The sequence below is a fragment of the Crocodylus siamensis genome, chromosome 2, assembly GCF_052110815.1.
Source record: "Crocodylus siamensis isolate JL-2025a chromosome 2, ASM5211081v1, whole genome shotgun sequence".
NCBI lineage: Eukaryota > Metazoa > Chordata > Crocodylia > Crocodylidae > Crocodylus > Crocodylus siamensis.
The window spans coordinates 179,823,302-179,846,039 of record NC_143396.1 but is presented as its reverse complement, the minus strand read 5'-3'; the positions used below and the strand labels follow the sequence as shown (position 1 = coordinate 179,846,039).

The 22,738-nt window shown below is 44.7% G+C and overlaps 1 protein-coding gene across 4 annotated transcripts in view; it reads left to right on the top strand.

Annotated features, from left to right (window-relative positions):
* The window catches only part of MOB2 (MOB kinase activator 2), a 190,395-nt gene extending 171,782 nt beyond the window's left edge, over positions 1-18,613 (top strand). For all 4 annotated transcript variants that reach the window (XM_090032460.1, XM_090032459.1, XM_090032458.1 and 1 more), the window contains exons 2-5: positions 1,524-1,684; positions 3,323-3,416; positions 14,039-14,163; positions 17,303-18,613. In XM_090032460.1, coding sequence (XP_089888586.1) covers positions 1,524-1,684; positions 3,323-3,416; positions 14,039-14,163; positions 17,303-17,628 — 706 coding nt within the window. In that variant the 3' untranslated portion in view covers positions 17,629-18,613. The remainder of the gene's footprint in view (positions 1-1,523; positions 1,685-3,322; positions 3,417-14,038; positions 14,164-17,302) is intronic.
* The last annotated feature ends 4,125 nt before the right edge of the window (positions 18,614-22,738 follow it).

Below are 22,738 nucleotides of genomic sequence, written 5' to 3'. Positions count from 1 at the left end.
GACCTGAACACAAGGGCACTGCTTGAAATGGGGAGAGCTCGTTTTATCTTAATGTTCACTGCCCAGTTTCATGCTTACTCCAGAAAACCTTAGTCTCCTCTCAGAAGTGTGCTGGGACTGGAATGCTGTTGCTCAAAAATCTTCTCTAATCTGGCTGTGTTAGGGAAACCTTGATTATGAAACCTTTACTTGTACCTCTCACTTCACGTGTAATTATCTGAACTGTTTTATTCCTCCTCGACACACCCCCTTCAATAGCGGGTACTAAATGCTGTTGTAGCATGCAACAGACTATATTGATACACGTTAGCTTTATGGGAGTTCCTAAAGTCCCTGTCCATATGCATAATGAAACTGTCAGTGCCTGGAAAGAGCCTGCAGGCCAAATAGACCAGATAGAGTGGAGGATCTATAATGACTAAGTCTGCATTTCAAGATGAAACCCCAAATTTGCATGATAATACAAAGAAAGTGTGTACTGTTACTGTGTGTTTGTTTTTGATTACCTGCATTTTCTTTAATACAAGAAACTTGTGAGAGAGATGCAGAATACCTGAAGATGAAGGCAGTTGACCTTCAGATATGAGAGTTCCTGGGTGTTACCATATTTACTCTAATAGAAGCCATCCCTGTATATAAGGACCCCCCCCCCCCCAATAATTAGATTCAAAATAAATTTGTTATAATTTTCCAGGTATAGAATTTAAGTATTGAAGGGTTGTCTTGAATGCCACCCCCTTACCCCCCCATGCACACATGCATACGCAGTACAGCAGGGAAAGGCAGTAGCTGGGCGGGAGTTGGTGTATGTGGGGTGGGGGGAGGTCAGATGGATCCCTTGCTCTTTGCCCTGTCCACTTCTTAACTCTGCAGTCTTTCTGCCCCCTGCCACTTGCACTCCCCACCCCCATCTCTATGGCCTCTGCTCCTCCCCTGTGCTCCTAGTCTTTCCCCTCCCCCTTGCAATTCCCCCAGTTTCTGCTTCGTCCCCTTCTCTTTTCCCTTCACCCCCCAACCCCCTAACTGACCTTGCTCAGGTTGAAGCACAGCACATGGCAGCTCAGCACTTGCCTGGCCATGCAGCAGTGTCCAGGGCAGGTGAAGGAGTTTCCCAAAAGAAACCCCAGCCTGAGCCTTGAGCCAAGCTAGGAAGGGGGAAGACGGGCAGCAGCTGCAGGAGGATGCTGTGGGTCTGACTTTGGCCCTGACTCAGGGCCAGAGTTGGAGCCTCATCAGCTGCCTGTTTCCCCTTCCACTTTATATGCAGATCGAAGACAAGGGGGTTTCCCCCTCATGCTGATGGTGAGAGGAGGGGGTCAACTTATATTAAAGTAAATACAGTGCATCCCTCTTCTTTGCTAGAGGGATCTGTGGAGGACTCCTAACAGTGAAATGAATGAATCGGATGATGTGCTACAGAAGAGAGCAAGCAAATGCAGGCGGTGGAGAAATTAGATAGTCAGCACTACAATGCTTTCCAGGACTAATGGTAGCTTTTCATTTCCATTTTTGTTCCTTTGTAGGAAATCCAAGGGAAAACCAAATGGTAAAAAGCCAGCACCAGAAGAGAAGAAACTCTATCTAGAGCCAGAATACACAAAGTCCAGAATTACTGACTTTGAATTCAAGGAACTAGTGATGTTACCACGAGAAATAGATCTCAATGAGTGGCTAGCCAGTAACAGTAAGTAACATGAATACAGCTTGAAGCCTGATGTCCACGCCCAGAAAGCCTCTTATTTTTCAGGTTTCCTATTGACTGTTTTCAGCACTTAAATAGTCACTGAATGTTTTAACATGATTATTGTGTAATGTTGATCAGTGTATCTCAAAGGGAAGCTAAGGTTATAGACAAACATACATTTTATTGTAGCTGCTTTAGAAGGGATAGGGACCCTGCTGGAAGCATGTCAAGCTGTTATGTCTGCATGATACAATTTAGCTAAATTGCCCTAACTTGTGACCCTAAGAATGAAACAGATTGAGTTGCATTTTTTTCACTGCACTTCATTGACCACAGGCTCATGCAGGCATAACAGTTACATCTTAACAGCTAGTATTAGTATTGTTTGATATTGTTGCAGCTATTACATCTCTCTTTACCCAAAATTGTTTGGTGCAAGCCAGCTGCACTCTTCAGGGTAGAAATATTAATGCATTCTTCCCCTTCTTACCCCTCTCAGTGATACGCCAATGAGGACATTAACCTCTTTAGAGGTCTCTTGAGGGCCATCATTTTCCTTTTGAAAGGTCTGCTAAGCCTGCTGGCTCGACCATGTTTATGGCTGGAGGTGTTGGTGTTTTAAAAACATTTTTTAAAAAGTCTGACTTGTAGGCAAGTCCTAATGAATCATCCAGATTGTTGTTGTTATTTTTTTTTTAAAGCAGGCAGCATATATCTTTTGGCTGGATTTTCTTCTCCATTCCCTTCCAAATCTCTGTGGAATTATCTTGACTAAAAGTTATATTCTGTGAGCAAATGCTGCATCAGTACCCCATTGTCTCTTGTTTCTGACCAGTTGCCTGTCTCCTGCTGTTCAGCCAGCTTTACCAGTCCTAACCTAAAGCTACACCCAGTCATGGTTATTTCTTGAGCATTTGGTGCTAATCCTGAGAAACTGCTTGCTGGCCTTTTGGGTGCTGACAGTTTCATTATGCATCTGAACAGTGCCTAAAAGGCCTTTAGGAGCTCCCATAAATGCAAATGTATGTTAATACAAAGTATACTAGTGCTCATTAGGAATTGGCCAGACCACTCTAGTCCTGTTTCTCTGGAGCAGGATTTGAATCTTGTGAGTTTGACACACTGTGCCAGTTAACTCTTAAAATGAATTTGTAATGGTTCCCTTGCTCTTCAGTTAAATTACTGTCATGCTGATTTTGTGTGAGAGCCGAGGTGCTTTACAAGGGACCACAGTGTAACAGTGTGTGCTTTAAGCATAGCAGGGAAAACTGCATTAAGTCCAACTTAAAATAACGAGACTGAAGTTGAAAGAGTTGAGCGTTTGGCTACACAGGTGAAGCTTACTGTTAGGACATTTCCATTCTCTCTGGTTAGTGAGTGAGCGGAGCTGATGCCATATGGTGTTTTTGCTACAGGAAAACGGAACCATTCATGCCTCATCTTTGTTTAACCCCACAATTACTTAATCACTAAGTTAAACAGGATTTGGCCAAAGGAGACTGAATGCATACAAAAGCACAAGTACAGGATAAAGGCCATTTCCCTCCCTTATTTTACTTAACAATGTATTAGGGGGATTACCAGTGTTAATAGAAGTGGTTTATATCTTTGAATTTGTGTCTTTTTTTCTTTTTTCAGCCACCACCTTCTTCCACCACATCAATTTACAGTATAGTACAATCTCAGAGTTTTGTACAGGAGAGTCTTGTCAGACCATGGCAGTGTGCAATACGTAAGTGACAACCTGTACATGTTCACTGTTGAGGGCTTCGGTGGCTTCAGCACAGCCTAGAGAGCCACTGGCTGGGGCCCGATGGGAGGGAGGGGGGTGGAAATACAGGCAGATTGGGAGGTGGATACAGGCACCAGCCATTCAGCTACAGAGGGTGGGGAAAATCGCCCTTTCCCACAGTACAAAGTAAGGTATAAGCAAGCTCTTGCAATGCCAGCTCAATCAGCAAAGTAGCAGTAGCAAAATGCCTTGTTTGGGGTGAGCTGGGGGAGGCATGGAAAGCGAAAATGGTACTTGACTGCAAGCGCTGGTGGGAGTTCATAAGAGGCAGGAAAGACTAAAAGAATTGGTGGAAGCCTCCCAGGACTCTCTCCAAAGCTGGAATGCTAGCTGGGCACCGGGCCACTTGACAGATAACCCTCTCTGTGGGCCATTGGCTGTCTGCCTGGGCTCTTGGGCATGGAGAATGCAAATGATAGCACTGCAAAAGGAAAAGGAAATGTCTCTTATGTGTCCACTCTAGTCTTGATTCAGTCTCTTAAGGCTGGCTGGCTACCTGTCAAGCGCAAAGGAAAGCGCTGTTTCCCTGTATACATTTGAATACAGTAGGTGCAGCTGGGGGCATGAGAAGTAGGGAATTAAATTGCTGCACTTGTCTAAGACATGATGAAATCTGAAAGCTTCAGCCAGAGTGTAATACCTCTCGTGAGCTTCCAAAGGTGTTAGTATCTTACATGTTGACAGGACCTCAACTATAGGAAGCTTGAGAGGCAATCCTGTCTGAAGACTGTAGCACGTGCAGTCTAGGTGTAGAAGTAAACGGGAAAAGACTGAGCTTTGTTGCTGACAATTACCAGGGAATAACTGAGATCCATTTCTACAAGGAATAAGGAACTGTCTGAATGTTTCAGAAGTAGTCTGGAATGTTGAGTGATAAAATCAGGGCAGTTGCAGTGACGGTGGGCACAGTGTCTTGGTACGTGAAATCTGTTGATTGACAGGATGAAAGATACTAGTCCAACAGTCATTTTCACCTCCAACCTTCCTTTTCTGCTTATCCCTGTTGTAGTTCAGGCTTTCAAAGGAGTTAGCTTGTTAATGTGACTAGATAGACAGCACAGGGACTGAAGCTGGTAGGATGCAAGTGGAGAAAAGTCACAGGGTAGTCTTGGTGCTGGTGCTGTACTTTAACTTTCAATTTTAATCATTTTCTCTAAGAGTTTGATATCCCATAAAATAGAGAAGTTGTTATTTTGCACTAACTATGGAAAATGTGAGCAAGACGATTTAAAAGAAAAAAAACAACCCAAAAATGAGTGACTGGGATAGAGCAAAGAAATGACTGGATTTTTATCTCTGAGAAGTTTGATAGCCTTTTTCACTTAGAGTGCACTTCATTCAAACTGGAGGAAGCATTTGCTGAAAGCTGCATTTCTGTGCATGGACAGAGGAGTTGACAAACTGATAAGAGGAAAGATGACTTAGAGGAGCTGCTCCTTTAAAGCTTCCTTGACAAAGGAAGCACCATTTGAGTAGAAATTGGCAAAAGAAAGTGAGAGCAGGTACAGGCTGTAGCCAGAGAAGATTCTGAGTCCTGCAGTTGTCTTTTCAGTGCGAGAAGCTGATGCAGGCAAGGAATGAGTGTTCCTGCTCTGTTTCAGAAAATTAAAATTGCAGCTGTTCGGAAATACCAGGAAGCAGGTCTGCACTTTGTTTACAGAATTTCACCCAACTGGATTTTCTTCTTTGTACCCTGGGGCAGATGAGTGAATCATATTTACAAACTTCAGCCTTGGTGCTCTTCTGCTTGATAGTGAGTCCCCAGTTATGGGGAAACACAGGCCAGGGGTCATCCTCCTAGGTGCCTGTACATGTATGTGTAAAGCCAGTACATGCATGTGTAAAGCCCTTACTTGGAAGCTCTGTTCCTAGTTTCTTGCTCTGAAGGTACCTCACTTTTTACTTGTTTTAATCATGACAATGCTTGTCTTCTCTCACTTCACCCCAGAATCCACCAGCACTCATAAAAGAGCAGCAGCCCCAACAGTTACACCAGGACTATCCTAGTATGGGGGAGCCAGGGGCTGCACGCCAGAAGAGTCACAGACCTAGGCGCTACAAACCACATGGCTGGGTGGGTGCTCTCCCAGGCTTCCCTGCACGAGCTGCCCAATGCATCCCCTGCTACCTGCACGGTGTGGGTATTGCTTCCCCTCTAGCAGCTGTTCATGCCACACAGGCAGCCGGGCCCCTCTGCCTCTCCTGGCCATGTGTACCACCCACCCATGATGTGGGCAGCCCAGCTCCCTTTGCCACATGCACAGCTTGTGCACTTCAGCTGCCTCTCGGCTGCTGGGGTAAGAGCAACTTGGGTGGGGACTGTCACTTGGGTGGGAGCCCACAGGCCCCATGCTTAACCCTTCAGGGGTTACATACAGCTCACAGGCCACCAGTTGGACAGCACTGAGCTACTCTACAAGTTATGTAGTGATTGGAGGGAGTTGCCCCCAGTTACTTATGCATGACTGTATGCCACTTAAACTCCACTGGCATTAGGCTTATTTTTTCACCCTGTCATTTAGCATATCCCTATCCTTGTTCCATTGGACTGAAAAGGCTTGGATTGATATAATTTAGTTCAGTAGTTGGACTTGTTCAAAAGAGAGTTCTGGATGGAATTGGATATTGTGGTAATGATCTAGTGTTTCATAATTGTAACTTACTCTCCACCCTCCTTTCATACTACATCTATGTAAATCTTCTCAGGGCTTAACTGCTTCTCTGTGTGTATAGATCTGTTTAGATTATCAACTCTTATTCAAGGCTTAAATATCAGCAGCATATATCATCGCATAATATTTTCTATTCTAGGCCTACCTCCTACACCAGTGGTGTTCAACTGCTAGCCCACTGGCCAGATCCAGCCCCAGTGCCAAGTCATTTGGTGGTGCTCAGTGTCCCCCATTGGTTATGTGGGAAACTGCAGGGGCTGTGGTCTTGCAGGTTAGGTCAGATGTGCAGGACAGTGCATGGCCTAATTCTGATGCATAGGGCTGAGCAGGGGTGGCATGGGGCCCTGGAGCCTTGTTTGTGGGGTCAGATCCAGCCCACAGACTTGCTCTGTATCATTCACTTAGCCCATGAGAGAGAGATGTTGAGCACCACTAATCTTGGGACTCTTTAGCCTGGAAAAGCGTAGGCTCAGGGGTGATCTGATGGCCACCTATAAGTTTATCAGGGATGCCCACCAGGATCTGGGGGAACGTCTGTTCACCAGACCGCCCCAAGGGATGACGAGGTCGAACGGTCACAAACTCGTGCAAGACCGTTTCAGGCTGGACATAAGGAAGAATTTCTTTACTGTCCGAGCCCCCAAGGTCTGGAACAGTCTGCCAGCGGAGGTGGTTCAAGCACGTACATTGAACACCTTCAAGAGTAAATTGGATGCTTATCTTGCTGGGATCCTATGACCCCAGCTGACTTCCTGCCCTTTGGGCAGGGGGCTGGACTCGATGATCTCCTGAGGTCCCTTCCAGCCCTAATGTCTATGAAATCTATGAAGTTCCAGATGTAATCTAGGCTTTTGCCATGTGGTGGGTTCCCTTGGACTGAGACTAGACCTGTCTCGCCTTTTTCAGTATTCATGTGTTACTTCCTAGTAGTCTATCTAGGCCAGTATGTTATGACATCACAATATGGGATCCTGTATTCAGAGAGATTCCTGGCCATTTACCAAAAGCTCTTCTTGGGGTCCCTTCCTTCACAGATTTGGTCCAGTCTCTTCTTTATGAAGGACTTTTTTAAAAGAGATTTTTCCTGTCAAAATGACAGGTGAGACTTTTGGTTTATCCTGCATCCAGAGTCAGTTAGTCTTTCAGGTGGCGCTGGCTTTGTTAGAGAGAACTCTCCTTGTTGAAAGTAAACAGGGTAGGGAAACTTCTGTAGGTAAAATATGGCATGAGGCTTTTAATCTCAAAGGATCTCAAACCAGTTCATAATCTGCAGATGCTGCCCCGCCAGGCATAGCAGCTAGTGCAGCCACAGGCATTAGGTAGCCAGGATGGCAGCTACACAGCTGTAAATGGGGGAAACTTCTGGTCACAGTTACTGAGGCAATGGGCTTTTCTGAAAGACGACAATGAGATGTTCAGTGTCCAAGAAGAGGAAACAGGCGGGGATGCAGATGCATCTGGCATAAAGACCAGAATGGTGACTGGCTTGGCAGCCTTAATAGTGGTAACAGTGCACATATCTCAGTAAATCCCTTTGCAAATCACTTACTTTTTTTTTTTTTTTGCTCATTAATGTGGTAACTTTTAATTTGAGAGACAGCTGGAGTAGGCTGGAAGTGGTGTTTAGCATATGCTTGGTAAGACTCTTTGGAGCAAATATAGGTCCCTGAGTTTCAAGTGTCACATTTTTGGGTAGACGCAGAACCCAAGCCACTCCTGAAAGTAACTGAGCAGACCTGCTTCAGCAGGGAATTGTAAAAACTGCTCACAGATGATGAGATGGGAGTAAACTGCCAGTACGTTAATTTTAGGGTCTTTCCACAGTTTATGGTCATCTTTAAATTAGCATGTTCATTTTCCTAAGGTTTCTCTCCCTCTTCGGCGATCTGTGTCAAGTTCTCCTTCCCCCATTCCCCACTTCTGACTTGAGGCAGAAATTTCAAAGCAGCCTAGGTGACTGAGCCTGCAAGCTGGCTAGTGTGCTCACGAGTACTTACTGTAGGTCTGCTAACTTCCCTTGCAGTGAACGTTTAAGATCAACTGACAGTCACTGGAGTATAGGTTTCTAAATTGCCTGGGTGGGTTTTATTCTTGTATGAGGTGTCTTGTACCATCCACTGAAATCCTGGATTTGTCAATTATAACCCACCCCCTCATTTTCTTAGCTCCCTCATCCTCTATTCTCCTTGTCAGCTGCTCTGTTTTAGGCTTTTATCCCTGCTTTAAGGAGAGCTTGTTGCCTTTATATCCTAAAGAAACCCAGACTAAAACCAGCACATTTTGCTTCATTGCCCTTCTTACAAGCTGTTACAAGCTTTGATTCCCCTGTCCCCCCATCCTCTTCCAGTCTGACTTACTCTGAAACAATTACTGAAACTCCTTTCCAAAGTCACCAGTGACTGTAACCATTGCACTTCATCTGCCATGCATTTGATTACAATGAACTGCTCTTCACTTCATACCCTTTCTTCCTTGAGCCTCTGCAATGATGGACTGTCCGTAGGGTTTCCCCCGCTCCTTTTAGCATTTACTTTTGGATTGGCTGCTTCCTTCTTACCCAGATCTAGGGTGGACCTGAGCAATCTGCCTTGGTGTACCATGCTTTCCTTTCCTTTTGCACTTGTCCTCTTGTGTTCCCCTGGTCTCTTATCACCTTGATGCTGACTAACTAAACTTTTGCCTGTGCTCTAACTCCTCCATAATACTTATCCTCTTCTGTAAAATACAGCAAAAAGCTAAACTTATTTCTAGGAATAGGATCTCTGTGCAGCCACTATTGCCTGCCTGCTTAGAAGAGTGGCCCCTGGGAGGTGGGTTCATATCTGCTTTGCTCCAGCATTCATTCACTGGGTTAGGACATTTATTTCATACAGGGTCTTGTATTGAAACTGGATAGAAACCAGCTGAAGAGTTGTTACACATTTTCAAGCACTAACTTTATAAGTGGTTGACTCTCACAATAATCATTTTTGTGTGATTAGTTACTTTGCACATTTGGCCAGTCTAAATTTATTGTGTGATTAACCAGTTAATTGCATAATAAGTGTAATGTAAAGCAGGGGCACTATATATTAGGCACTAATATAGTGTGAAGTGAAATCAGTCTGCCACTGCTGTCTGATTTCACCCCACACTGCATTGCTGCCTGATTGCTAAGTCTGGTTCCAGCATTTTCTTTGTACCTATTTTGCAGAGGTGGGCTCTTTTTTCATGCGCCATCCAAAGTAGGACTTGATTATTGTACTGACTCACCCAGAAGGTGATCACAGTTCTTTGTGCCCTTGGAAATGTCTCCTGAGTTTCTCCTCTTTGGCACATGCAGTGGCACCTGACTCTGTTTCAAAACAAAAACTAACCTTAATGCTGCTGATGCTTTCCTTGTCCCTTCCCTTCTATTTACAGGACAAAGTGTGTCAAATCTGGTCCATACCATGCACAAATTGGGAAAACATTTGCAAATGCTTAAACACGTTAGGCACAGTCCACGGTATGGAAACAACTTAACTAAAAAGTTGATCGGGCCTATTGCTGATGGTGATCCTTCCACAGGATTCAAACTCAGTTGATAAAATGGTTTGTAAACCTGAGGCAGATCCTTCTGACTCCTTTGCCCTATAATGGGTGCTTTGTCAGATAGCTGTGTTCTGCGGCATGGAAGAGCATAGCCAGCTCTCCGCCAGCTGCTTCCCCCTCTTGGCACAGGAGGTGTTTCAGGGCAGAGAAAGGTGGCGTCAGCACAGCGTGTTCCAACAGTGCTGGACTAATGGAACTTATTGAGCCCAGCGTAAATTATGTGTAACCATGTCATTGTGGCTGACTCAGGTCCGGGGCTGGCTCAGCCCTAATGACTCCTTGTATTTGAGGAGTTTTGGTTAGTTGTGTAAAACAGAATATGTTATTTGAAAGGGAATTAAAACTGGTGGTAGGAGACAGGTTCTTAAATGACAGACATCCCCCTGGGACGAAGCCTTTTATTCTTGGATCCTGATATACAAGGATTATTCTGATATACAGATATACAAGCCCATTATCTGAACCCAAGTACCTGGGAAGTGTTTGAATTAACACTTTGCCCAGGACTAATGTGAGTTAATTGCCATTCAAATTGCATGTATTTGCATTGATTGTCCCAGCCTGTTTGGATGGGAGTCTAAACCTGGAGGATCAGCCCTGGATTAAAGGGTTGGGTTATCTGTTTTTGGATTTAGATGGAGGTTCTGTCTTTCAAGGCAGGTTTTTGCCTGATATAGCTCCACAGAGATTTCTAACCAATTTTTGCACTTGCTTGCTCACATACACCCTTCTAGAGTCAGCCCCACTATTTTAAAAAAGCTGAGCAAGGATGTGCATTGTCAGCACCACATGAAAAATGCGCAGAGAATGTCTTAAACTTCCTGCCAATTGAGGGAAATTCCTACAAATCCATACAGGTTTGTTCCTGCAGTTTTCTGTCTCTCACGATTACTGTTGTATGCTGCGGGTCTGTTGAAACTACAGCTGTACTGGGGAGACTGGTGCCAGGAAAGCCCCCTCCTTTACCTCCGTGGCTCCACCCCCATTCCTGTGGGACAGCTCCAGGCAAATCTCTGGAGAGGTTTCTTCTCCCTCCATACAGCTTGGTACATACATAAAGGTCCTTGGGGATTTTTTTTTTTTTTTTTTTTTTTTTTATTCAGGCAATGGAAAAATTCTGTTAATAGAACACCATTCCAATTACTACTTAATCTCAAACCCAATATTTCCATTTAATTGCTTCAGGATTTATCTGTTAATCAGTGTGTACACAAGGAGCTTCACTTTGCAGCCTGTATTCCTATATCTTCCCAGCTGGCTGCTGTCTGAGCCTGCTCTGGGCAGACAAAATCAACATGTCACCCAGTCTTCTGGGCACCCTACCCAGGATATGAAAGAGTGTTCCTAGGTGAGCCTAACGCCCACCTTATCAGGGATTATTGATACAGAGGTGGCTAGACATTTTAGTGTGGTGAAGCAATAGTTTGGCTAGGGCTACAGGATTAATCTCACTTAATCCTTTCCAGAAATGGCTTGTCTGAGGCACGTCATATAACAGATCCCTGGCCTGCTGCAGACAGTTGAGTTCAGCATTTGGAACGATTTACAGAGAAGCTGTCTGATTCTTGTAGTGAAGAAGGAAAGAAAATGTATATCCTTCTCCAGCTTGGACTTACAAATGGAGCTACATGAGGACTTGCATGGTGGCTAGTAAACCCTGCCCACGCCACAGTCTCTAAACTGGGAGACATCCCAGTGCAGTTGGTGTCTGGCAGTTGGCTGATAACCGAGGAGTGCCCAGGATGCTGTTTGAGTCAGTCCTCTTCCTTCTCATGAAGGATGACTCAGAAATTTAAACCTGGATCTCCCAGTTCTAGTAGGCACTCCTTGTGTAGCCTTGGGCAAAGGCTGCTTCATCTTTCCCAGTTCCCCATCTCTAAAACGGAACTGATATTGCTTTTCCCTCGCTCTGGCACTATGATACAAATCACTAGCTTTGTCAGCCTTCTTAACATTAGCCCTTTTGTTGATACCAACTTTTTTGGTAGAAGGGAGATGACGTGTTTTTTCTCAGTGGGGTGACTGGGGTAGCCACCCTGGGCACTGATTTGCAGGGGAAGCGGCCAGAAAAAAAAGCTCATGTCACTGCTGCACGAGCACAATTGCATGGCACGGCAGAGATCGGAAGATACTCTGTGCATGGCAGCTTCCCTTAGGTGCCTGGCCATGTCACTACACCTCTGGTAGCCTTTATTCATTTTATTACATTTTTCTTTTGTCTTTAGAAATGGAGCTGTTTGATAGCTGAAGCTAATCAACATGCCTCCTGACCAGCAGACCCAATTATGATTGCTCTCAAGGGACTTGACACTGTGTTTGGGCATGTTTACAGTTTGCCTGTCTCCTGCTCTTTCAAAAAAAAAAAATAAGGCTCAATCACTTGTTCAGAGTAGTGAATATAAGTACAGGGGTGTAGGTTGTAGCCGTGTTGGTCTAAGGACATAGGCAGACAAGGTTCTTTGGGTAAATCCGATATCTTTTATCAGACCAACTCAAATAGTTAGAAAAATTCTTCTTTGCAAGCTTTTGGGTACAAATGCCCTTCGTCAGGCTGAGCTTTTTCTAAGTGCAGACACCTGCAGTAGCTCAGGAGCAGAGGAATGGGGTCTGGCCTAGTGAACAACAGGGATGCAGGAGAGATCTGACTAGTTACACAAACTCTTGAAATTGCATAGATCTGTTATAGTAGTTAATGCTGCAGGAGCACAAGAGGGAGTCCAGATTAGGGTAGCTGGTATTATGAGGCCACCTTCTGGTAGCTTATTATTACGTTAAATACCATTTTATTGGGTCTAGAAACTCCAGCCTCCTGTCTGATTTTGTTTTTAAAAGTAGAGCTAGAGCTAGAACCAATAGTGTTATTGTTTCTTCATTAAACCATAGTTTCTCAAACACTTAACACTTGCATAATGCGTTCTCTTGGAAGCTTTCCAAAGTACTTTGCAAACAATTAAGCCCTATTATATGGAGAGTAGGGAGGTACCCCCTCTACCCCCAACGAAAGTCACTTGAAGGTTAAGTGACATAACCAAGGTCGTTCAGTGCATCTATGTGACAGCTGGGAACAGAATTGAGGAGTCTCAAGTCTTGCTGTAACAAAAGTGTCTCCTAGTGTTACCTCTAGCCCTTGTCTGTGGATCTGCCTTCTGTTGGAGGAGCATATCACTTCAGTGAGGAAAATTTTATTTTGGGCTTTGCTTATGGAAGCATATCATTTAGAAGCTGCCTGTGATTTTAAGCTTAGTGCTAGGACAACTGAGCAAGCTAATGAGGAGAAAAAGAATGGCCAGTAGAAAGTGTTGTGCTGTATTAAAAGAAGTGGATGCATTATATGGTTTCAAGGATGTATTTGTTAGCCATGTTGGTCTGAGATCAAAAGAAATGCAAAACGCTCTAAAACTCTTGGTTCAGAAACGATGCCTTTTATTAGACCAACTAAGAAATCACACAAAAAAAAAATCTTTCTTTGCAAGCTTTTGAGCGCACACACCCTTCTTCAGGCTGAGGGAAAATAAAAGACGGTAAAAGTCCCCCATGGGTAGAAAATAAACTTCATTTTGCACAGAGGAAGCTGAAGGTGGATGGCTGTTCCTCTGGGTCCATGACAGTTCCTTTGTGGGACTTGCTCTTTTATGTGCAAATAAAGCAGGATTTCTTCCCTTGGTGGTGTCAGGTAGCAGAAAGGCAGGGAGGTGTAGAAAACTTTTGTTGTTTAGCATTGAAGTTTATAATTCCAAAATTGGCTAAAATTCGTCCTCTTCCTTGTTTCAGGGATGTATTTGTTAGCCATGTTGGTCTGAGACGAAAAGAAATGCAAAACTCTAAAACTGTTGGTTCAAAGATGATACCTTATTTTATTGTCCCCAAAAGCTTGCAAAGAAGGAGCAGTTTTTTCCCCCCTGATTCTTAGTTGATCTAATAAAAGGTATTATCTCTGAACCAAGAGTTTTAGAGTTTATGGCTTCAAGCCATTTAGCAAGACATTCTATAGTGAGCTCCTTCTACAGGAATGGATTCAGAACTTGTGGTAGAGGCAATTATCTTTTATTAGACCAACTAGATTTTTGCAAAAAAAAATCTTTAATTGAAAGCTTTCAAGCATCCTCTAATACAACTACAACCTGGATACCTTCTACAGGAATGGACATCTGTGCTTCAGTGGCAATAGATCTAGTTTTGTCTTGTGGTTGAAGTTGATAGGTCACGTACAACTTTAAACTACTTGGCCAGACATGCCCGTGTGTTTTTTAACAACCTGCTGTAAATTGAGCTAAGGGTCCTAGGTATAATGCATGACACTGTCAATTTTCTCCACAGACAGTACTACTGGTATGATGAGCGGGGAAAGAAGATAAAGTGCACGGCTCCTCAGTATGTTGATTTCGTCATGAGTTCGGTGCAGAAGCTAGTGACAGATGAGGATGTCTTTCCTACAAAATATGGTACGTTTCCTTCTGGGGAAGGCCCCCTATGTATCCCAGTAAAAGGGATTAGGGTCTTAAGCAAGACACTTTTCTTTGCTTAGCTTTGACTCAGGCTAATCATTTTGAAATGTAGTAAAATCTCTACCGCAGAACTTTCTATGGATTGCTTTTTGACAGGAGTCCAAGATGCTTGTTGTAGCAATAAAAGGCATACCCTGTTACTTTCAGTAATGTTCATTGAAGTGAAACTTCAGCCTGATTTATCAGCTTTGTAGCCTCTCTTGTGAATTTTCCCTTCCTTGCACGCTCTTGCATGACTTAGGGCCTTGTTTTGTTGCGTCAGTAAACAACAAGGAAACCCAAGCCAATTCAGTAATGGTAGCCTAACTGGAAACAAACATGTGATATTGGGACACACAATCTTTGAAGTAGGACTTTCTAGGAGTCTGAATGCCAGAGGCTGTAGGGCAGTGGTATAACTGGGTGGGGCGGGGAGGCAAGAGGGGCAACTGTCCCAGAAGTTGACGGGGGTGGGGGAAAATAGAAGAAAAGCAGCTGCTGCCATCAGCCACATCTTCATGATCATGGCAGCAACCAGAAAGTCACCACTTCCTCTTTGCCCCAGGTGCCTGGCCACATCCCAACACTGCTGCTGTAGGAGGAGTGGGGCAGGAAACAGACATCGGTCTGAATTGGCCCAGCGTAAATGTTCTTTTCATTAGCATCTGCTGGGTGTTGCTGTGAGAGATGGGATACTGGGACCTTCTAGGACTTATGGTCTGTGCCAGTCTGGCACTACTTATGCCCTTATAAACACAGCCTATTTAACTCCTGGTGTTTGTGACACCTTTCGTGTCATGCATTTAATTTGGGAAAAGGCAACTTGCTTATTAAAATTGTCAGACACTTTCAAAACATGGACCATATCTTTAGTCAACGTTGTCCAATTTCTAAGCGCCTAGGAGCCAAATGTCCTTTGGGCTACACCATGGTGAGCCATGGCCCTTCTGGGCTACACACTGCAGGAGTGTCCTGTCCCCCCCCCCACCCCACCCCAACTAATGCGCTGTCCCCCCACTGCACTGTGTCCAAGTAGCCACCCTCAGGCTCATGCTCAGCTCCCTGTACCACACTGCCCTTCCCTTGGGGTAGAGGCAGGAAGCAGAAGCCAGAGGGAGGGAGATCCTAGAGATTTTGTTCTGCTATTGCAGCCAGACTGGTGGGAGAAATAGCAGCAGGGTAGGAGCCCAGGGGCTGCAACCTTGCCCCTTATGGGTCACCAGTTGCACAGCTCAGCCTTGAGTCATAAGGACAGCTCCTATTACACTCACAGCTGTAAAACCATGCTGCAAAATGAGGACTTGCTTACAGAAGTAACAGTGGAAGCTCATTTAATTATTTAACCATTCTGCTGGTGGCTACAGTTGTATTGGAAGCCTTGTGCTACCACCACCTCCCCCTCATTGTTGCCAGGCAGCTTTCTCTTTCCTGTTTCTAAATGCAGTGATCCAGGTGGTAGGAAGATCACCAGGCAACCTGTCAAAGGGCTGTAGATTTAATAACACACTGATGCACATGCTCCTGAAGATGAATCCTAGCAGAGATAAGGAGACCCTGGAGACCTGCAGAGTCCTTTGCTCCTTAGCCCAGCATATCTTTTTTGGCTGCTTGACAGATGTGGCTGTCAGATTGTTTTGTAGCCAAACAACTTACTGGCTGATATGCAGGTCAGGCTGAAGGGGAAAACGGACCACCTGCCTCCATTTCATTCCTAGGGCCCTTGTCCCACACTGTACCTTGGGATGCTAATAATGAGTGTACAGAGCCAGAGGAGAAATTTAGCAGTAGAGCAGTCAGAGAAGGAGAATCTTACCCCTATTGCATGGTGCCGTTTACAAGGACTTTGGCTATGGTCAGATTTCTGCTCCAAGCAAGGTCCACATGTGGTTGGTGCACCCAGGACTCTGCATGGGTGTGTCCAAGGGACAGGATACCATTTAAATTTAGCTTGTCTGAACTTGCATATTAGCTTTCTGGGGCACCTGGGTTTTTTTCTTAGCCTGATGGCCTGTAGCTCTATGACACACTTCAAAATGAAAGACATAGTTAGCTATGTTAGCCTGAGGTCAAGCAGAAGGTATGGTAGATTGGCACCCTCTAATTACAGAATTGTGATTCTAAATGAGTGCATGTAGGTTCTGCAGCACACTATAAATTTTGCAGCAAACAACTTTGTGGTCTGGATGGGCTGTGCACACGCTAAGACGTAAGTTGGTAATGCGCATAGAATTTCCTTCTGTCAGCTCATATTCCTCTGCTCTGTGGATCCTCCAGCTTTCACATACTTGTCCCACCCATGCTAAAGTCCATGGGACAACCTCTGCATGGGTGGACTGAGACTGCAGGTCGGGCAGAAATGCAGTTGGAAGTAGGGGAGTGGCAAAGGATGAGACGCAGGGAGGCATGTCTCTGCTCTCTCCCTAGTTCAGAAGTCAGTGTTAGTGCAGCCATCCCAAAGAACTCCAAATTCCAGAGTCAGGCACCCTGAATTAGGCAATTAGAAATGTAAGTGGGGGTACTTCTCTTTATATGTTTCCTAGCTTCTGTGTCTTTAGGGTTCATTCTTTCTGGCCTCCTCTGCAATGAGGAAAACAAGAAGCTTATGTTTCAAAAAAAAGAGAAAAAAGAAAAGAAAGCTGAGACTTTATTTGCAAAATCCCTGAAGTCTTGGTTTGAAAACAAAAAAAAAAACAAAAAAAAAAAACCCAGGAAGTCTCATTGAATGTGGAATCAGGTGTGGTACATCAGCTGATGGGCTGTCTTCTAGGTGCAACAAGCTGAAGGTAATGCCCCAATGTGGGGATGGCCAGCCTGCAGCACATTTATTGCAAGTGGCATAAGCCACCTGTGTGTGGCACATGGCAGATTGAGCAGGGAAAGGGGATTAGAATGGCACTCAAGGAGGGTGTGGGGTAACCAGAAGGGTTGCCCATCCCCCCTCTCCCAGTTGTCATGCAATCTTGTTTCTCCTTTACTACTTCATAGGCAGCAGATGGCGGCACTAGCTTGCTTAATGGCCAGGAACAGATGGAAATGAGAGTTGACTGCCTAGAGCTCTTCTGCATGTAATAGCTTTTTCTTTTCATCTCCCTCATAGGCAAGGAATTCCCCAACTCCTTCGAGTCCTTAGTGAAGAAGATTTGCAAGTACCTGTTCCACGTGCTGGCTCACATCTACTCCTCACATTTTAAGGAGACTTTGGCACTGGAGCTGCATGGACATTTAAACACCCTCTACACACACTTCATCCTATTCATCAGGGAGTTCAACCTGGTGGACCCTAAAGAGACCACCATCATGGACGACCTCACAGAGGTCCTCTGCAGCAGCAGCAGCAGCAGCAGCAGTGGGAGTGGGGGTAGCAGTAACGGGAGCGGCAATGGTAGCAGTGCCGGAGCACAGAACCACGTGAAGGAGAGATGAGCCTTCCCCTAGGATCAAAACTAACATTAACCGAAAAACAATATTCTATATCCTATGTGTGTATGCGTATGTATATGTGCCGATATATACGGACATACACAGCGATGAGAGTTTGAGAGAATGCTGCCACCACAGGACGTGTAGTCGTATGGGATTGTCCGGAGCTTTTGTTTAATGCACCATCTGGCGAGAAGTTGCACCAATTTTATTTTATTTCCCTCCCGCTTCCTCTTCCTTTCTCCCCATTCAGACAGATGCTGAGTGCTGTTTTTAGAGAAGAAACAAGGTTTTGAATCAGGCTGCTGTCTTGGTCTGTCTTCAGTTGCGAGTGCAAGTCCTCCTGTCTGTCTTTCTAGGATGGTGGTACTGCCATTTTAAAAATATATCTAATTATGTTATCAGAAGTGACTTTTACTTTGAAGTGGCTTAATGCAGATTTTTTTGTTTTGGTTTTTGGTTTTGGGGTTTGGTTTTCGGTTTGGTTTTTACATAGACTGCCCCTTCCCCTGCCAAACTTCCCAGCCGATTGCATCTGGCCCTTGGCTGTCATGGAACGGGAAGAAGAAACGCCTGGCTTGACTAGAGTAGTAGTAGGGGCTTGCGATACATTTTAGCGGGTGCGACTCCCATCTGTCCCATCTACCTAGTCACGGTGTGTGAACCTGCAAGGGAATCCACAAGCCTGTCTGTTTTAGTGCTCCTACCAAATATTTACTAGTTTCTCTGCCCCTCCCCTGCCTCCACCACCTCCTTTCCCAGGCACGCATCCAAGAGCAAGTGCAGTGAGATTGCTGGGGTCTGAACCCCTCTGCGTATGAGCCACAACCATTCATTTCCCATTGAAAAGGGAGCCCGGGGGAGGGGAGAAGGGTGCACTGAGTCAGTCACCGCCTGTGCTAGAGAGATGGCTGTTGGCATAAAATTATATTGTTGGCTTATTTTAGTTCATCTGTTCAATAATAATAATAAAAAAAATTCTATCAGGCACCAGCCTCGTTTCTGTGTGCGCAGCGTCACAAGTCAAGAAAATCTGCCCACAGAAGATGCAGGGGCTGGTTTGCCAGGGGTTAACACAGGGTGCTGATGTGTTGGCACACTGTCCATGGAGTTGAGTTGAAAACGATGCCATCAATCAGTGCAGACAATTCTAACACCACCTTTTTAAAAAATTTTCATTACTAAAATGCTCATGCCTTAACACGATCGGGGCTCCATAGTACTAAATGCTGCACAAAGAACTGCACAGGGCTTCTGGGCTGAACAGCTTATGGTTTTGGAAGTAAAAGAACATGGCTGCAATCCTGCAGATGCATCAGATGTTGGTTAGTTTGCCGCTGGGTATCTCTTATGAATCAGTTCAAGCATGATGTGAATTTGGGAAGAACTAAGTCTGTCTTAGTTGCATTTCTAATGAAGTCTTTTTACAAACATAGTTCTTGAGATCACTTCTGTGTGTAGACGGTGTCAATATACTACTAGGGTAACTATGGAAATATGGAATTGCTTCTCTTGCCTACTTTCATGTCCTACCTAATCGGTGCATAAACATTCATCTTCCCATTTTTGAGCTCTGAAAAGAAGGTAGGTTAAGTGTGAAGGCTGATTTTATAAATTTAAGATCCCTGTTGCTCTTGAACATGACTTTCACGGATGTGTTTTGTAACTTCTGAAGAATGTGCCACTACAGAGTGTGCACCAGTGTTGGGGAAGTGGTGCTATTTGCTCACATGCAGCTGCAAAAGGTTTGATTCTCCTTAATTTAAGGGTAAACCTCTGCACTGTCAATGGGTCTCATATCTGTGCCCTGCCCATGCTGCAGTGAAACCTTTGCATAGAAAGCACCAAACTTATCGCTGTTTATTTGATTTATGCCCTGCCCTACCCAGACAAGCTCAGGGCAGCTTACAGTAAATGACAAGTAACTCAGAGATGACAAACAGTAGGCTCAACCAACACCCTAAACTTCTAAAGTGACCCCTATCCCACCTGCTCCCAATTCCCTGCCTGTCATCCATGACAGCAAGCTCTCAGGCATATAAACTTTTAGAAACAAATGCTGCCTTAATTCAAAGCAAAGCTTAAGTCCACTGAAAGCCATTTAGGCAGCCAAACCTCAGTTTTTGAACCTATGCAAGTGGGACAAGCAGGAAACCCCAAGGTGGGATTTGAGCCTGTCTCTCACCAATTTCCTAACGTTGTGCTTGGACTATCAGGACACAAGTTGAGCATAAGCTTGACTCTTCTCCAGCCTTCTCCCTAGAGCACATCCACTGCTCCTGGCATTTAATAGCCATTGGCTAAAATAGATGGAGAGTGGTGCAGTGGGGAATATTTCTGTCCCACTGAGAGCAAGGATCCAGACTAGAAGAACCACAGACCTGCTCCTTCGATGGCAGCATCCATCTCACTGAGCCACATCCTCTAGCTTCAGCTCTTCCTCTTGGCCTTCCATTTCTCCTTTTTCTTGGTTGCTGAGCTTCAAAAGGAGAGCTGGAGAGGGGCCTAGCTGATGCCTGACCTGTGGTATAGCTGTCCTGGGCAGTTGAGAGAGGAGCAGGTTCAACACCACTCGTGGAGGTTTAGAATCCCAGGTCTCCTGGTTGTGTGCCTTAAACACTCAGCTATTAGGGCTAAAACATGGGGAGCCCCTCTCCACACCCTGTTCCTGTCTGGTGCTTGTAGTCATGGGATTTTGCCAGGCAGAATAATGTGATTTATGCTTGCCCAGCTTACACACCTATAGAGCTACAGACCTGCCTGGCCATTGTGTAGCCTGCTGCACCTGCTCATTAGCCATGCGGACATTTATTTACCTATGCGGCATTGGTAATGGAAACACAAACTGCACTGAAGTACCAAAACTACAGCTGGAAAACTGCCGTTTGGGCATTTAAGCAGGTAATAAACTTTAGCCCCTGGTGTATACGTGGTGTATTGGGTGCAAGAAAAGCTACCACACAAATGCAGTATGTGAAATGCTGGAAGCCTCTGTAATAAGCCAGTTCAAGGGTGCTCAACCAATGGCCCACAGGCCAGATATGACCCATGGGGCTCATCCCCACAGGTCCAAATATTTTTGGGAGTGGTGGCATCATCAATTGCTGCTTCCCAGCTGCCCAATTTCCAGATCTAGGGAAAGCCTCAAAGGGGTGTGGGTGGGGAAGAATAATGCAGGGCTGAGGCACCACCGGGCTTGATTTAGGCATGCAGGGCTTGACCCCACATGGGATCCAGGCCCTGTGCCACTTACCTGGTTTATAGGGCTAAAAGGTTGAGCACCACTGAGCCTAAGTGATGAATTTCTGAAACAAGCTGCTTAAAACCATTTCTCCCATAGAAGTGTATCTCATTAGTTGGATTGTCATCTGCTAGTAGGAGCATTCAAGACTGTTTGCTGCCTCTAACTGAAGATGTTAATTATGTGTCAAATAAACTACTTCTTTGAGAGGACTAATCACAAAATACACTTCAGGCTTGTTTAAAGTGGGCAACTATTTTTAGTCCCAGAACTTGGTTTTAAAACGTGTTGTTGTGGTAGAAGAAAATTTCCTCCTAAAGAGAAACCCCTTCAAATGAATTAATATTCCAGTGCACTAGGGAAACTTCGAGAGGGGACAGAGACTTTACTTCACTGGCTTGGATCAGTGCTGTTTCCCTCTGCCTGGAGACCGCTCCCAGGTTGTGAAACAGTTGTCCTATCTTCCACTGGACAAAGGGGGAAATCACACGTGTTCCTCCCGGGATTGGGTTTGACAACCAAATGGCTCTGAAATACCTGATTGCTCTTGGGGATAATGCTTTCAGGTTAAAGGAAGGAGTATCAGGTAAAAAGGAGCCTGTACTTCCCTGCCATCAAATCTGCATCTCTTGCCAGCATTAGAATCATTCTGGAACTGGTTTAATGTCATCTAAACTCTATGCTGAAATCAACCCTGATGCCCTTTCCCTGGTTACTTTTCTCCTGTGTGATCTAGGATTTCACAGAGGAGGAAAATGTTGCTGTTGGGTGAACTGGATGCAAATGATGTATATGCACAAATCTCTGTAATTCTCAAGACGGCTGAATTCAAGTGCATTTAGTAGTATGCTCTACTCTACTGTATTGCCACCTATGGAAGTGGTAGCTGTTGTTCACAGGAAGCTACCAACTGAACCCAGGCACCTGTCCTATGTTTAATCTGCATAGGTTCAATTTATAAAAGAGATTCATCATCCAGGGCAGTGGTCTTCCAGGGCCTCATTTTATTAAACACTGGTACAAGGAGAAGAGTAGATAGAAGGCCTGTCTCAGTGCAAGAGACCTTGAGATGTACAAACTGATGCCTGCCTGTTGCTCATCTGTCAGTGCTGAAGACCTAATTTCCTGTTGCCAAAAGCAGTACACTGATGGCCTTCTGCTGATTCGCACAGCGGGCCAGCAACACTAAATTTTCCCATGCTCATGACCAGATAGTAGTATGTTGAGGAATTAGAGAGATCAGGCCCAATGCTAGTGTTCAGTGTAGGGTTTGAGTTAAGATTAGCAGCTATTTGTATCCCTACATTACTGCTGCATAAGACAAACCAAGTCTATTTGCAAAGGTCACTGAACAATTATTATAGGGTGACTGTAACAAAGGTGTAATGCAGAGGAGTGCTAATAAGAATTGGGCCTAAATTCTTAAACCTGCACCTTGGTTTGTCAATGAAGTTCCTTACATATTGGGCAGTTCTGGGTATTTCCAGAAGCTTGACAGTGCTGTAAGACTGACTCAGGGACAGTTGTCCTGTCATCTTACCATTAACTTAACTAAATAGCTGCTTTTTTTTTTTTTTTTTTTTTTTAAGAGATGACAATTCGTGTTCCATTCAAGCAATTTCACTTTCTGTGTATAGTCGACTTCTGTAGTCCAGAAACAAGTGAATGCAAAGGGCTGGTATTTTTTTGTGGGGAGTTTTGAGTCTAGAAAGGTTGCAAGCCACAGGGTTAGTGCTTACTACAGGGCACACTGTGGGGCTGAATTTTCAAAGTTGAATGGTGTGCTTTGGGAATCTAAATTTCCAAAATGAATATTTAAGATGTCATGTTAGATGCATTGAGAAGTGACCAGTGATCTGGGGTAACTATAGA